The 14,592-nt window shown below is 43.9% G+C and overlaps 1 protein-coding gene across 3 annotated transcripts in view; it reads left to right on the top strand.

Moving 5' to 3' along the window:
- LOC126195238 (lipase 3-like) overlaps nt 1–14,592 on the top strand; it is a 197,175-nt gene that overhangs the window by 63,386 nt on the left and 119,197 nt on the right. For all 3 annotated transcript variants that reach the window (XM_049933766.1, XM_049933765.1, XM_049933764.1), the window contains one exon: nt 4,238–4,343. In XM_049933766.1, the coding sequence (XP_049789723.1) occupies nt 4,238–4,343 (106 nt within the window). The remainder of the gene's footprint in view (nt 1–4,237; nt 4,344–14,592) is intronic.

Genomic DNA, 14,592 nt, shown 5'->3' with positions numbered 1-14,592 from the left:
CTGCAATGGGAGAAACTGTTCAAACATATAATATGTGTGAGATTTAAACACAAAGGCAGGTGATTCTTTTAACTATATACCATTTTAAAATTATGACATGGTTTTAAACCTAGAACATATGAAATCTTGCAACTATGTAGGGTCAACCCCCTTGCATTCCATGCTTAGTGCAAGTGTCCTGGTAACCATGCAGATTGCACTAGTATCCATAGTTTAGCAATGTTTAATTCTGATGTCATATGGTTGGGAAAAATCTGTAAAAAATGCAAGCTGCACCAGAATCCCCAGATGAACCATCTTGGATTAGCATTTTGGAGTTAAGTGACCTGACAGCTATACAGGCCTGACCAATATCCCACAGTCCACCATCTTGGTTCTTTTTAATTACACACCAACTGGACAATTGTCTGTCTAGGAGTTTTTAGTTTCTCGACATTTTTCACTTAGCGTAAGTGGCTTGAGACGTCAGAGAGGTGGGAACAACCCTCTAACAGTGTTGGGCTATTTTAAATTTCTCATAAGTTTTCAATTTCCTGCTGCTTTATAAATAGAGTTGTTTTCCTGTGACATTAGAGAGATGTGTTGGGGAAATATGGCAACATTGCATGTCATCATTGATAGGGAACGGGAAATGTTGCAATAGTGCGCCCACAGCCTCACTACTGAGGTTGTAGTTATCAATGTTGTAGGGGGTTGGGGGAAATGTTTCAATACATATATAGTTGGAAATGTGATGTAAATAGAAAATACATCTTTCATTCTCTGGTTACCTTTATTTGGAATATAAAACCTCTTTCAATTGCCATGGAAACTAGGATTTAGACTCCCTAAGGGTTATGTGTTCTGTCATTTTTACATAAAGGGTAAGAGACTAATTAGTGATGTGGAACATTATTATGAGTCCTACTGTAATTGTATATGTGTATTCTAGACACACTTTTACTTTAGATATTATCCAATTTCTGCATCATACAACAAAATATAAACATTGTCTCATAAAATATCATAGCATTCAACTACCGTAAGGTCACTATTCTTTTACATTCTATTATTTTTAATCATTCATCTCATAGTTCCCAAGATTACAACCACCTCTTTGAAGTTTTATTTTTTAAGCTTTGTCCAACTTCGCAATTACCAATAAGATGTCCCGGTTTTTTCTCGATTTTTCATTCATTTCTAATTACTCAGTTGTGGTTGTCATTGTGAACATTAAGTTCTATTCATTATTAATTTATTCATCATTAAAGATTGCAAACACTCTGTTCATCGTCAGGAAACCAATCAGATCACATATCTGGAAAAACTGTATGTCATTTACCGTGATAATATTATAAACCAAATAGAAAGTTATAATACTTGAGCGATGCATGGCTCGTGTTCATGCCGTTGATTGTTTGTCATCTTCTCTTGCGGTACTGCCGCCTCGATTTCTTATTTCTTTTACTGGTGTCACTAACTTCCTGCCATACCTGCCGTGAGTGGCAGCAGCCGCACTTATCGATAAGTGCACTTTCGTACCAACTTTGGAGCGACCGATAATATTTCCGGGTCGTCGTGTGTCTGGACGCAGCAGCAATGAAGTGAGGGACGGAGTGCCCGTGAGGCGCGAACAGCCAGTGCTTGCCAGCCGCTGGCGACACACTTGAACTGTCCAACGGAAGGACACTGGAGCGGGAACGGCCGTTGGTTGGTCGTTCAGCCAGTAGTCTCATCGGCCGACGTGTATTTGGTGCTTTGACCGTTTCCGGGCCTACCAGTCGGTTGGTTGGACCAGAGCAGTGAGGAAGCTCCGTGGTGTGTAGGCAGGCCACAGCTGCTGACGGCGTGCGGAGTTGTGAAGCACTTCTTGTGAGGGTTACGAAGTTCGTCACCCACCGATCCTGGACACTAAAATTGAGTGTTCACTTAACCTACTGTCACGTGTCAACTGTTATCACATCTCTTCGTTTGATCCTGGTTGTCGCTTTCTGGGAGATTTCCGTGAGCAACAACGTGTGTGCATTGAGGTCGGCTAGAATTGCTGCCGTCTTCCTGTCTGGTGTTTAACTTAATTTAATTCATTCCTTCATTTATGAAGTGTACCACCTGTATCTTCTGCCTTGTGGGCGCTGATGTTCCAGTGACCTGTCCTGGTCATTGGCATAGTTTTTGGAAGTGTATTTTCCTCATTGTGTTGATGCTGACCAGCACGGCGTGTATTTTGACAGTTGAGGTGTTGTTGGTAGTTTTGGGCGTTTATTCTGACTTGGCTGGATTGGGCACCGGTATCCAGAACGTTGTGCTATTGACATCTTGTCGTCGTTTTTCTGGTCGGGTGGAGCAGAACTGATCTTGTTGGTTGGTTCGTCGGCTGGCTTTTGGTTGAGTTGCCTTCCGATTAACAGGTGGTCGGTCTGGCTGCCTGTCTCACATAAACATGCGTTGGTGTTACCTTCCCAGGCCGACTCTTAGAACCGTCTGAGCGCTGCTCCTTGTGTTGTACATTGCGATTTCCCTTTTAGTCTTCAGTACTCTATGTGGCCTTCAGTAGAGTTTAGCTAATTAAAATCGCAAGGCTTTTCTTCTTAGGCCTTAAGCCATAAAAAGAAGTCTCTTGATTGGTATGAGGCCTTCATCCGAGTTTCAGCCTTTCAAAATTAAAATTGAAAATTTCTTGTGCCTAGGCCTTCAGCCATAAGTTGGTTTCAAGTTGGTATGTGGCCTTCAGCCGACTTTTCAGCCTTTTCAAATGAAAAGTTGAAAAATTTGTCTAGGCCTTAAGCCATAAAAAATATTTTTTAGTTTTTATGTGGCCTTCAACCGAGTTTTCCAGCTTAAATTAAAAATTGGAAGTTTCTTTGTCTGGGCTTTAAGCCGTGAGATTGTTTGGGTTTCGTAAGTGGCCATCAGCCGAGTTCTATGTGAAGAATTTTAGGATAAAGCCTTTAGCCTATTTTAGTTAAATTTAGAAGCTCTTCCCTTTAGGCCTTAAGCCGTAAAATTGTGTTCTGCATGGTGCGTGGCCCTCAGCCGAGTTTTAACCTCTCTTAAATTAAACATTCCAAATCGTTGTCTTGCCATTAAGTCATAACATTGTTATATTTTAGTTTGAGACCTTCAGCCGAGTTTTACACGAAATATTTTAAGACAAGGCCTCCAGCCTTTTCAGATTTGAAGCTCTTCTTCCTAGGCCTTAAGCCATTAAATTGTTAGTTGATATGCAACCTTCATCCGAGTTTTCAGCCTATTTAGATTAAACATAGAAAATCTTTGTCTCGGCCTTAAGCCATAACACTGTTCCTTGATTAATGTGTGGCCTTCAGCCGAGTTCTATGGGAAAAATTTAAGCTAAAGCTTTCAGCCTATTTATATTGAAGATAATTTTTTTTTTTTCCTGGAGAAGTGAAACCTCCAGAAGAACTCCTGTACCTCAGTTCCTTGCTTAGGCCTTGTGCCGTGGATTTTCGATGTGGCCTTCAGCCGATTTAAATTAAATCAAAGGAGGTCTTTCGTTAAAACCTTGAGAGTTTTTGATTCTTGCTTGTGTGATTGTGTGTTAAAATATAAAGTTTATATTTTGAGTGCAACTGACAGCAACTTATTTTGGCCTCTTTCCACAAATAAAACCGCATCCCCTCTGTCCTGCTAGCCCAGGGAGTTCAATACTATGATGAGTAATGTTGCACGACATTATGAAAAGATTCCTGGGATAGTACAATTCCATGTTGTGGTATGAGTGTACACAAAGTGTCCTGGTGGACAATCTTTACATAGTGACTCACAGATTGAATGGCCTATATTTATTAGGGACTTGTTGCAGTGCTACTGAAAAAAGCGAGCAGTGTTTAAGGCAGGAGCTCAGATTTGGGAGAACCAGGTCTCAATGTCCAGCCACAGTCAGGATTTAAATTTTCCATAATTTGTCCACACAACTTCAGATGAATGTCTGAAGTGCCCATCATCACCAGACCGACATTCATTCCCTCTCCAACAATGTCACGACCAACGGGATTGGAAACCTCTTAGCCTTAAAGAAGACAAAAGTGCCAATACGACATTTCTAAAGCTTGTTAGAGTTTTCACTGCCAGTAGAAAGGGGAGTGGATGGTTAAGCATGCTGATGAACCATTTGTTGGAAGACACCATCCTGTGCATGCAGATTTCTTGATAAAAATCCTGATGTCTGACGCAGTCTCGACCTTCCGTCATGACTGATGAAGTGTATGAATGACAGTACTTTTTCCATTGCCGACAGTGAAGCCTTTGTCCGAAGCGGGGTATGACGTCATGCTGGGAAACGTGCGAGGGTCCGCCTACGCGACGGGCCACGGGCGCAGCCAGCAGCAGAGCCTGCGCTTCAAGTGAGTAGCCGCCACATCCGGGACTTGCTCTCACATACTGGAGGCGACAGGAGCCGTGAGTCGCTCTGCACAGCTTTCCATCCTCAATGTCGTGACTGGTGAAATATTGTGACACACTGGTAGCGAACACGGGTTTCCTACTCGCGAGTGAGCACATGAAGAATTTGGCAGTTTCTGAACAATACTCCCATGGGTTCTCCAATAGGGTTTGTGGGAGTAGTTAGTGGGAGTAGCGTCACTGGGGGGGGGGGGGGGGGATACATACATAGGAATTGAATGAAATCCATTGAATAGAAACGAATGCGGATGCAGCAGGATGAAATCAGTGATGTTCCAGTGACACTGAATGGTGTTGCAGAAACCCTTGAGAGCAGATGAATCTACAGAAAACCGAATATATCAAGGCAGAACAGCTGATCGTAGACTTCAGAATTAATTGAGAAGAAATATAAATGGCAATGGACGTTTTGCTTGTGATCTTGGCAGTGTTCAGATAGTGCAGTGGTTGAGGCATCTGCTCAGCAGACTGAGTACAAGTCACAAAAGTGCGATTTTGCGTGACATACACATAATACTGGAGTTGAGCAGCTTTGAGCATTACGTCACGGACATCATTTCGTGTTGTGGCAACCCCATTGTCACATTCTTTAATGTCAGTAACGTTAAATGAAATGATCCTGACTCAAAATACACTTGTTTCACTGTAACAGAGTACATTCACTCTTCTATTCTTACTTACGCGAACTACACTCCTGGAAATGGAAAAAAGAACACATTGACACCGGTGTGTCAGACCCACCATACTTGCTCCGGACACTGCGAGAGGGCTGTACAAGCAATGATCACACGCACGGCACAGCGGACACACCAGGAACCGCGGTGTTGGCCGTCGAATGGCGCTAGCTGCGCAGCATTTGTGCACCGCCGCCGTCAGTGTCAGCCAGTTTGCCGTGGCATACGGAGCTCCATCGCAGTCTTTAACACTGGTAGCATGCCGCGACAGCGTGGACGTGAACCGTATGTGCAGTTGACGGACTTTGAGCGAGGGCGTATAGTGGGCATGCGGGAGGCCGGGTGGACGTACCGCCGAATTGCTCAACACGTGGGGCGTGAGGTCTCCACAGTACATCGATGTTGTCGCCAGTGGTCGGCGGAAGGTGCACGTGCCCGTCGACCTGGGACCGGACCGCAGCGACGCACGGATGCACGCCAAGACCGTAGGATCCTACGCAGTGCCGTAGGGGACCGCACCGCCACTTCCCAGCAAATTAGGGACACTGTTGCTCCTGGGGTATCGGCGAGGACCATTCGCAACCGTCTCCATGAAGCTGGGCTACGGTCCCGCACACCGTTAGGCCGTCTTCCGCTCACGCCCCAACATCGTGCAGCCCGCCTCCAGTGGTGTCGCGACAGGCGTGAATGGAGGGACGAATGGAGACGTGTCGTCTTCAGCGATGAGAGTCGCTTCTGCCTTGGTGCCAATGATGGTGGTATGCGTGTTTGGCGCCGTGCAGGTGAGCGCCACAATCAGGACTGCATACGACCGAGGCACACAGGGCCAACACCCGGCATCATGGTGTGGGGAGCGATCTCCTACACTGGCCGTACACCACTGGTGATCGTCGAGGGGACACTGAATAGTGCACGGTACATCCAAACCGTCATCGAACCCATCGTTCTACCATTCCTAGACCGGCAAGGGAACTTGCTGTTCCAACAGGACAATGCACGTCCGCATGTATCCCGTGCCACCCAACGTGCTCTAGAAGGTGTAAGTCAACTACCCTGGCCAGCAAGATCTCCGGATCTGTCCCCCATTGAGCATGTTTGGGACTGGATGAAGCGTCGTCTCACGCGGTCTGCACGTCCAGCACGAACGCTGGTCCAACTGAGGCGCCAGGTGGAAATGGCATGGCAAGCCGCTCCACAGGACTACATCCAGCATCTCTACGATCGTCTCCATGGGAGAATAGCAGCCTGCATTGCTGCGAAAGGTGGATATACACTGTACTAGTGCCGACATTGTGCATGCTCTGTTGCCTGTGTCTATGTGCCTGTGGTTCTGTCAGTGTGATAATGTGATGTATCTGACCCCAGGAATGTGTCAATAAAGTTTCCCTTTCCTGGGACAATGAATTCACGGTGTTCTTATTTCAATTTCCAGGAGTGTATTTGAGATAATTTTTAACAATAAATATTTACAGCGAGCATTCAGTATCTAAGGTTGCAATGTTACTGCATCGCTATTGACCAGTTACAGGTGTGTATTGAAGGTGAGCATTTGATTTAGCAACACATACAATGAATAACTTCAAGTAGCGGGGTTGTGGAATTCGTATAGCAAACTGTAGGTAATAGCTTAAAATTTGGGTTAACAATGGTTCAGACATAGTCTGGCCACTCATGTGCAGGATTACACAGTTTTCCGAAGTTGCTGCAGGAAAATGTCGGGCTAGTTCCCTCAAATGAATTTGGTGGATTACTTTCCTGTGTTTCCCCAATCCTAAGTCATGTCCTGTATGTAGCCAAAACATTGGCTGTGGCATATTAGCTTTACTTTCTCTTTCTCATTTTCTCTCTATAAATATTTGCCAATATATGGTAACAGTATATACTTATTGCATGATGTAGAAGTTTTATTGGGTAAATACAGGGAGCGTAAATAAAAAGACTTGTCTTAGAACACAACATTTAGTGAATACTTTCATATATCGGACTAAAATTCTTCAAAATACGTGCCTTGAAAATCCACACACTGGCATAATGAGTCCTGTAGGCATTCTTTATTTGTAGAAGATTTTGCTGTTTTCTGTTCCTCTAATGCTGCAACCGAGACCCGTCAGTTGGAACTTAAGTGCACAGGGTTCGAGGAGTGGGCTGCAAACACGAGTTTTTAGTTTTCTGCAGATAAGTGTTTATGTATGTTCATTTTAATTGTTCTTGTCGTATTTTTAATTTAACTGACTTGTATCCGAGGGACATAATTCTACATTTTAGTGACTCACTGACGTTTCTCGCCTTCATTTTTGACCTTATCGTGATTAGCACAGCTGGGAGACCTGAAAGCCAGAATACAGAAGGCACTGAATATCATAAAGTGCCTTAGCCACCAGTCTTGGGGAGCAGTAGGACACGTCTTCTCTGGTTTTATGGAGCTTTTGGGCGTTCACAGCTAGACTTTGGATGCAGAGTGTATGGGTCAGCGAGGCCCCTTTACCTGAAGATTATTAACGCTGCCTACCATGAGGAGATCAGGCTGGCCACAGGTACTTACAGGACCAGCCCCATTCCCAGTCTCTGTGCTGTCCAAAATGGTAGATATCGAAATAGACGACAGAGGGATATAGAAACAATTAAAATCGCTCAAAATAGGAAAGGCCGCTGGACCTGATTGGATACCAGTTCGATTTTACACAGAGTACGCGAAGGAGCTTGCCCCCCTTCTTGCAGCGGTGTACCGTAGGTCTCTAGAAGAGCGTAGCGTTCCAAAGGATTGGAAAAGGGCACAGGTCATCCCCGTTTTCAAGAAGGGACGTCGAACAGATGTGCAGAACAGTAGACCTATATCTCTAACATGGATCAGTTGTAGAGTTTTGGAACACGTATTGTGTTCCAGTATAATGACTTTTCTGGAGACTAGAAATCTACTCCGTAGGAATCAGCATGGGTTTCGAAAAAGACGATCGTGTGAAAGCCAGCTCGCGCTATTCGTCCACGAGACTCAGAGGGCCATAGACACGGGTTCCCAGGTAGATGCCGTGTTTCTTGAGTTCCGCAAGGCGTTCGATACAGTTCCCCGCAGTCGTATAATGAACAAAGCAAGAGCACATGGACTATCAGAGCAATTGTGTGATTGGATTGAAGAGTTCCTAGATAACAGAACGCAGCATGTCATTCTCAATGGAGAGAAGTCTTCGGAAGTAAGAGTGATTTCAGGTGTGCCGCAGGGGACTGTCGTAGGACCGTTGCTATTCACAATATACATAAATTACCTTGTGGATGACATCGGAAGTTCACTGGGGCTTTTTGCGGGTGATGCTGTGGTATATCGAGAGGTTGAAACAATGGAAAATTGTACTGAAATGCAGGAGGATCTGCAGCGAAATGACGCATGGTGCAGGGAATGGCAATTGAATCTCAATGTAGACAAGTGTAATGTGCTGCAAATACATAGAAAGAAAGATCCTTTATCATTTAGCTACAATATATCAGGTCAGCAAATGGAAGCAGTTAATTCCATAAATTATCTGGGAGTAGGCATTAGGAGTGATTTAAAATGGAATGACCATATAAAATTAATCGTCGGTATAGCAGATGCCAGACTGAGATTCATTGGAAAAATCCTAAGGAAATGCAATCCGAAAACAAAGGAAGTAGGTTACAGTACGCTTGTTCGCCCACTGCTTGAATACTGCTCAGCAGTATGGGATCCGTACCAGATAGGGTTGATAGAAGAGGTAGAGAAGACCCAACGGAGAGCAGCGCGCTTCGTTACAGGATCATTTAGTAATCGCGAAAGCGTTATGGAGATGATAGATAAACTCCAGTGGAAGACTCTGCAGGAGAGACGCTCAGTAGCTCGGTACAGGTTTTTGTTGAAGTTTCGAGAACATACCTTCACCGAGGAGTCAAGCAGTATATTGCTCCCTCCTACGTATATCTCGCGAAGAGACCATGAGGATAACATCAGAGAGATTAGAGCCCACGCAGAGGCATACCGACAATCTTTCTTTCCACGAACAATACGAGACTGGAATAGAAGGGAGAACCGATACAGGTACTCAAGGTACCCTCCGCCACACACCGTCAGGTGGCTTGCGGAGTATGGATGTAGATGTAGATGTACTCACTATCCGGTGGCAGCCGCTCATGGTACATCATGCATGTAAGTTCCTTATAGCTAAAACTTCACCTGCATTCCATCCTGTTGCTCGCCCACCTCTGGAATGCCGTTTCTCCAATCTTCCATGAGTAACAAGGCTATCTGGGATAAGCATGCTTCATATGCTGAAGTCGCTTGGTTTGGAGCAAGTAAAACCCCATATTCTGGGTTCTTAACACCTGCCTATCTGGTTACTGCAGAGGCCTTGGGTAATTTAGATTTAGTGCGATACACGAGAGATTGCAATTCTCAATATGTTTTTATTACCTTATTCTCTGCCAATTTAGTGTGTACCTCAGCTTTACAAATGTCTTTATAGGTGGGTCGAAACAGGGGGACTCTGTTGGTTGCTCTGTTTTTTTTAATTGATCATGTCCTCAAGGTTGTGACTGCCTCAGACTTTGCTGTCTTCATTGCAGAATTACACGTGGCCTAGCTCTCCACTCTCTATAACTGTTGTACCCGGCACATAAAGGAGTCCAGAACACCAGGACAGACTGCTGCAACTACAACAGCTGGGGAAGGAAGTGTCTTTCTGCTGAGTACCAGGGCAGTAGTGTATCGCAGGAAATGGAAGGGAAGATGTAACAGCCAAGGAGGCATGCAGTGGTCCTCAGTTACTTTAGTGTGCCAGCCCCTTGCATGCTCTCACCTCGCTGTGGAAGAACAGTGTTACACGTCGATGGGAAACCAGTGGCTGGAGACTACTGACAATAACCTGCGTCTAGTTACGTCCACTACACTGCCGTGGCATACCTCCTTTTGGCTACTAAGACAGGATGATGTACTGTTTACTCGTATTCACATAGAACACACTCCTCTGACACATGGCTTCTTGGTCTGGCGAGAAGACCCTCCAATGTGTGGTACTCGTGGCGTAAATATCACTGTGCGCCAAATTTTACTTGACTTGTAACGTCGCGTGTTAATGTGCCATAGCCGTTTTCAGAGTACTAAGTTTCTAAATTTATTTCAAGATTAGTTTTCTTTTCGTTTTGTTTTGTTAAACATTATATTAAAATTTGCATATTGAAATGACGTAAATGCATCTGTGAATAGTGATTGGCATAGGACAGTTTTGGCGCGAGAATAATCTCCAAGGTTAGTTCTGATTGGCTGGTCATTCTGGTCAATCAATCAGTGTTAAGCAGTTCCCACGCACTGCTAGGTAGTTATACTGGGAGAGAAGCAGACTGAACAGGAGTGGCTAGTCAGCTATCGGACGTGCAGGTCATGTCGAACGCTTCCGTCTTTATTACGTGTAAAACGAAGAAATAATTGGCTTCTCGTGTCCATATAGTGTGGCCGAAATAGCAGTTGCGTTTATGGACAATTTTGTGAAGTTTTGGAAGTTTTAGATTGTTTTGTTGGAAAGAGATCCGCGTGTGAAATTTTGGCCCAGGTAAAAATTCCGCGTGACGTATTTTGTATTAATTATAGAGTGTTTGGCGAGCATCTTTTGTTATAAAGACCACTGAAAAAGACTGAATTTAAAACTCACTTAGAATAGCGGATCAGAGACTGTGAGATCGCGTCTCCAATCAGATCGGACTTGTGGAGCATTCTGGCTGCTTTGCGTGTGAAGTTTGTGGTTTGACTGAGAATTGATAATGAAAGAATAGTGTTTCACTAAATAAGGACTTGGTAGCGCGTAAATTTGTGTTATTCAGCAATAAACATTACTAGTCTAAAAATATTAGGACACTTATTTAAGTCGAAATGCACCACATTGCCACCCAAATTATGTTAAATCACAAAACAGGAACTGCTACTAGAGCTTACGCGGACTTTGCCGGACAGATATTAGGCGACGTCTTTCTTCAACGCTGCTTTTTCGTCGTCTTGTAAGTAAGTGTCTACACCTGCAGAGTAAAGGGACAGTGAGCGGACGCCGTACTGGGGTAGGAGGACTTTAAATTTGAACAGTACCAAGAACAACGCATTTCAAACCCGCCCCGCCACAATAGCTTTATCGGCGGGGAGAAACAATAATAAAGTTCGGATGTGTAGGAACTTCATAAAAGCAGCAGTGTTAAGTGAACTCAGGAAGTAGTCACACGCATGTGTAAAAAGGAACAATAGTAGGACAATAGACACGTGTGCAAATGAACTTTCGTCAAGAATCGGCAGCCAGTGGAACGAAGTGGCAGACTACGTCTGCGACCGCTGAGCTACGAGAGACGGCGTTTCTACTGCAACAGATCGGCAGTCGGAGCAGTTGGTAGCCGTGGCGAAAGCGGTGGCCTGTATTCTGGTCAAACATAGACAGAGCTTGCTGAAAATTAGATGGGTAGATCACATAACTAATGAGGAGGTATTGAATATAATTGAAGAGAAGAGGAGTTTGTGGCACAACTTGACTAGAAGAAGGGACCTGTTGGTAGGACATGTTCTGAGGCATCAAGGGATCACCAATTTAGTGTTAGAGGACAGCGTGGAGGGTAAAAATCGTAGAGGGAGACCAAGAGATCAATACACTAAGCAGAGTCAGAAGGATGTAGGTTGCAGTAGGTACTGGGAGATGAAGAAGCTTGCACATGATAGAGTAGCATGCAAAGCTGCATCAAACCAGTCTCAGGACTGAACACCACAACAAGAACAGAGGACAGTGGCTTACCCTTCTCATTGTCGTCTAACTATGGGGTAGATAATGGACTAAGTACGGTGGAAGCTGATGTTAAATATATGCCTGTATCTATTCCTAAAACGAAACAGGAACCCAGTGGCTTGTGAACAAAAAGTGTTTCAGATATGTTAGTAAATATTCTAAAGAATATGAATCAGATGAATGTTAATATGAAGGAAATGGTAGTGAAATTAAAACGTCATTAATTTCTGATATTGAATAAATAAAATGGGTACTACCATTGATACTAAAATGAGTAAATTAGGTTTGGAAATAAGTGAGTTACACACTGAAGTTGATGGGTTAATGTTGGAGGTTAACCAAAGCTCCAATAATTTGGCAGCTGAGATGGAATCCAAAATATAAAATAAAATTTTGAATTTGAGGGTTACTTGAAGAATGAAAGACTGTGTTCACTAACAATGTTAAAAGTGACATTAATCAGGTCAGGCAAGAATGTAATACTGCTATTGTAACGGTGAAAAGTGAATTAAATTCGCGAATTGAGCAAGTTGCTGAGGATAGCGAACAAATGAAAGAGAAAATAAATTTTGAATTAAGAAAAGTTAATGGACAGGTTCACAAAGTAGGAAGACACTGTTAGTTTAGTCATGTGGTATTGGAAACTCAAATTAAAGAAGGGAAAGACGTGTGTGCGAGATTTGGAGTGCAAGTGTCTAGTAAAATCACTAATATTGAAACTAACATTAGTCAGTTTAGTACAGAGGTAAATGAGCAGATGTGTAACCATGAAAGTAGACTAACAGAAGTTGAACAGAGTGGTAATAACAATAACTTTTGTGTAGTATCTAATGGTGCTGTAGAATCATCAGAAATTGCCTATGTTATGTATCACCAATTCTTGAAAATTGATCCCAATAAGAATGTTCACCTTAAAGAATTTTGGAGTGATTTTGAAGACGTGTTACCTAAAGTGTGGAATAACAAGGAAAAGATAAGTTTCATTAGTTCAAATTTAATGGGGGAGGCAAGAATCTGGAGAAACTTGGCTTCAGATAAATATTATAAATTAGTAGAGTTCAAACAGGTATTTTTTGGAGAATATTGGGGAAAGAGGAAGCAAATGGAAGTTCTGAATAAATTTTGGTTAGGGGAAAAGTACGACCCCAAGAGAGATAATATTAAAAGATTTGTGCAAAAGTGGGTGACTACCTTGTCATATTTAAATACAATAGTAGAAACAGAGCAGATCATTGTGGGAGTAGAGAATAAGTAGCCGTTATATTGGCGAAATGAGATCATTTCGGCACCCAGGGGTGACATTGGCCGGTTTGTTCATTATTTGGAAAGAGATGAGAACCTTTTGAAAGAGGAAGAGAGAGCTAGGAAAGAATATAGGCCTCCCACTAGACCTGATGAAAACAGAGCAGACATCGATATAAACATGATGGGCGTGCCACGAGCGAACAGTTATAGAGGAAGAGGTAGAAGAGGAGGTATTGGTGGCGGCAAGTTCATTGACCAAGCCTGGTATTTCGAGTGCAGTCAGCTGCAGGTAGATGACGTAACGGGTAGGCGCGGCCCGACAGGTGATAGAACGTCAGAGGCAACGACGTAACACGGCAGGAAAACTGTTAGCTATCTGTGATGACGCTAGCGTTTGCAGACTGAACCCGTATAAAGTAAACCCGCTAGCGACGCCCTTGGTAAGAACGGTACCTACATAACGTTTTGAAAATAATGTTAGTGAAAACGATAGGGCAGAGGAGAGTGGCACTGAAAAACAATTTGATTATCGAATAAATTCAGTAGCTTTTTGTGAGAGGGAAAGTTCAGATGGAGATCACAGGAACCATTTTAAGGGGGAACCAGGTACAGAAAGTAAATACGCAGATCAGGAAGTGGAGGTGAACCAGCAGTTCAGAACAGATGAGAGGCTACTTATAGACTGTGGAATTAATATTATAGAATTATTGGAGGGAGAGGATGCATGTTTTGAGGAATTTTTGAATAAAGTGAGTGGGGTAATTTCAGAAGGTGAAGACGAAGAATGAGGAGAGGAAGAAGAATGGGGTAATGTAAATAGTTCTGACAACACCATAGGAAGGGTTGCAGAAACATAGTATTTCAGATGAGGAGGAGGAAGAAGATGGTGATGCTTTTCCCATTTTGAGTAGTTTAGTGAAAGCTGCTAGTAACCTGCCAGAATAGCCGAGAGCGATAACATGCTGCTTCCTGGACTCAGATAGGCGCGCCGGTCCCAGATCGAATCCGCCTGGGGGAGGTGTGCCAGCCAGTCTGGATGTGGTTTTTAGGTGGTTTCCCACATCCCGCTAGGTGAATACCGGGCTGGTCCCCACATTCCGCCTCAGTTACACGACTCGCCGACATCTGAACACGTTCGCACTTTTCCATGAATTACACTAGACGCAGGCAGCAGGGGTACATTAATTCTGCCCTAGGGGGTACGGGGTGGCGGCAGGAAGGGCACCCGGCCACCCCTTCATACTAACCTTGCCAAATCCGTTTTAACAATGCCGACTCTGCGTCAGTGCGGGACGTGGCACCAGTGAAAGAAAGAAAGAAAGAAAGAAAGTGAAAGCTGCTAGTAATAAAAATAAGGTGAAAGACGATCCTGTAAATGTACCGTACAAAATCAGACGCGTTCAGGAGTTGCTTCCTGCTGACCGGCCAGCAAGACAAACGTACGTGCCACGTGGGGTAGCTGTGTGGTCTCAGGTGTCTTGTCACGGTCCGCGTGGTTCCCCTTGTCGGGGATT

The sequence above is a fragment of the Schistocerca nitens genome, chromosome 7, assembly GCF_023898315.1.
Source record: "Schistocerca nitens isolate TAMUIC-IGC-003100 chromosome 7, iqSchNite1.1, whole genome shotgun sequence".
In the NCBI taxonomy this organism is placed as follows: Eukaryota; Metazoa; Arthropoda; class Insecta; order Orthoptera; family Acrididae; genus Schistocerca; species Schistocerca nitens.
Note: the sequence above shows the minus strand (reverse complement) of the source record. Positions and strands in the feature narration are given on the sequence as shown.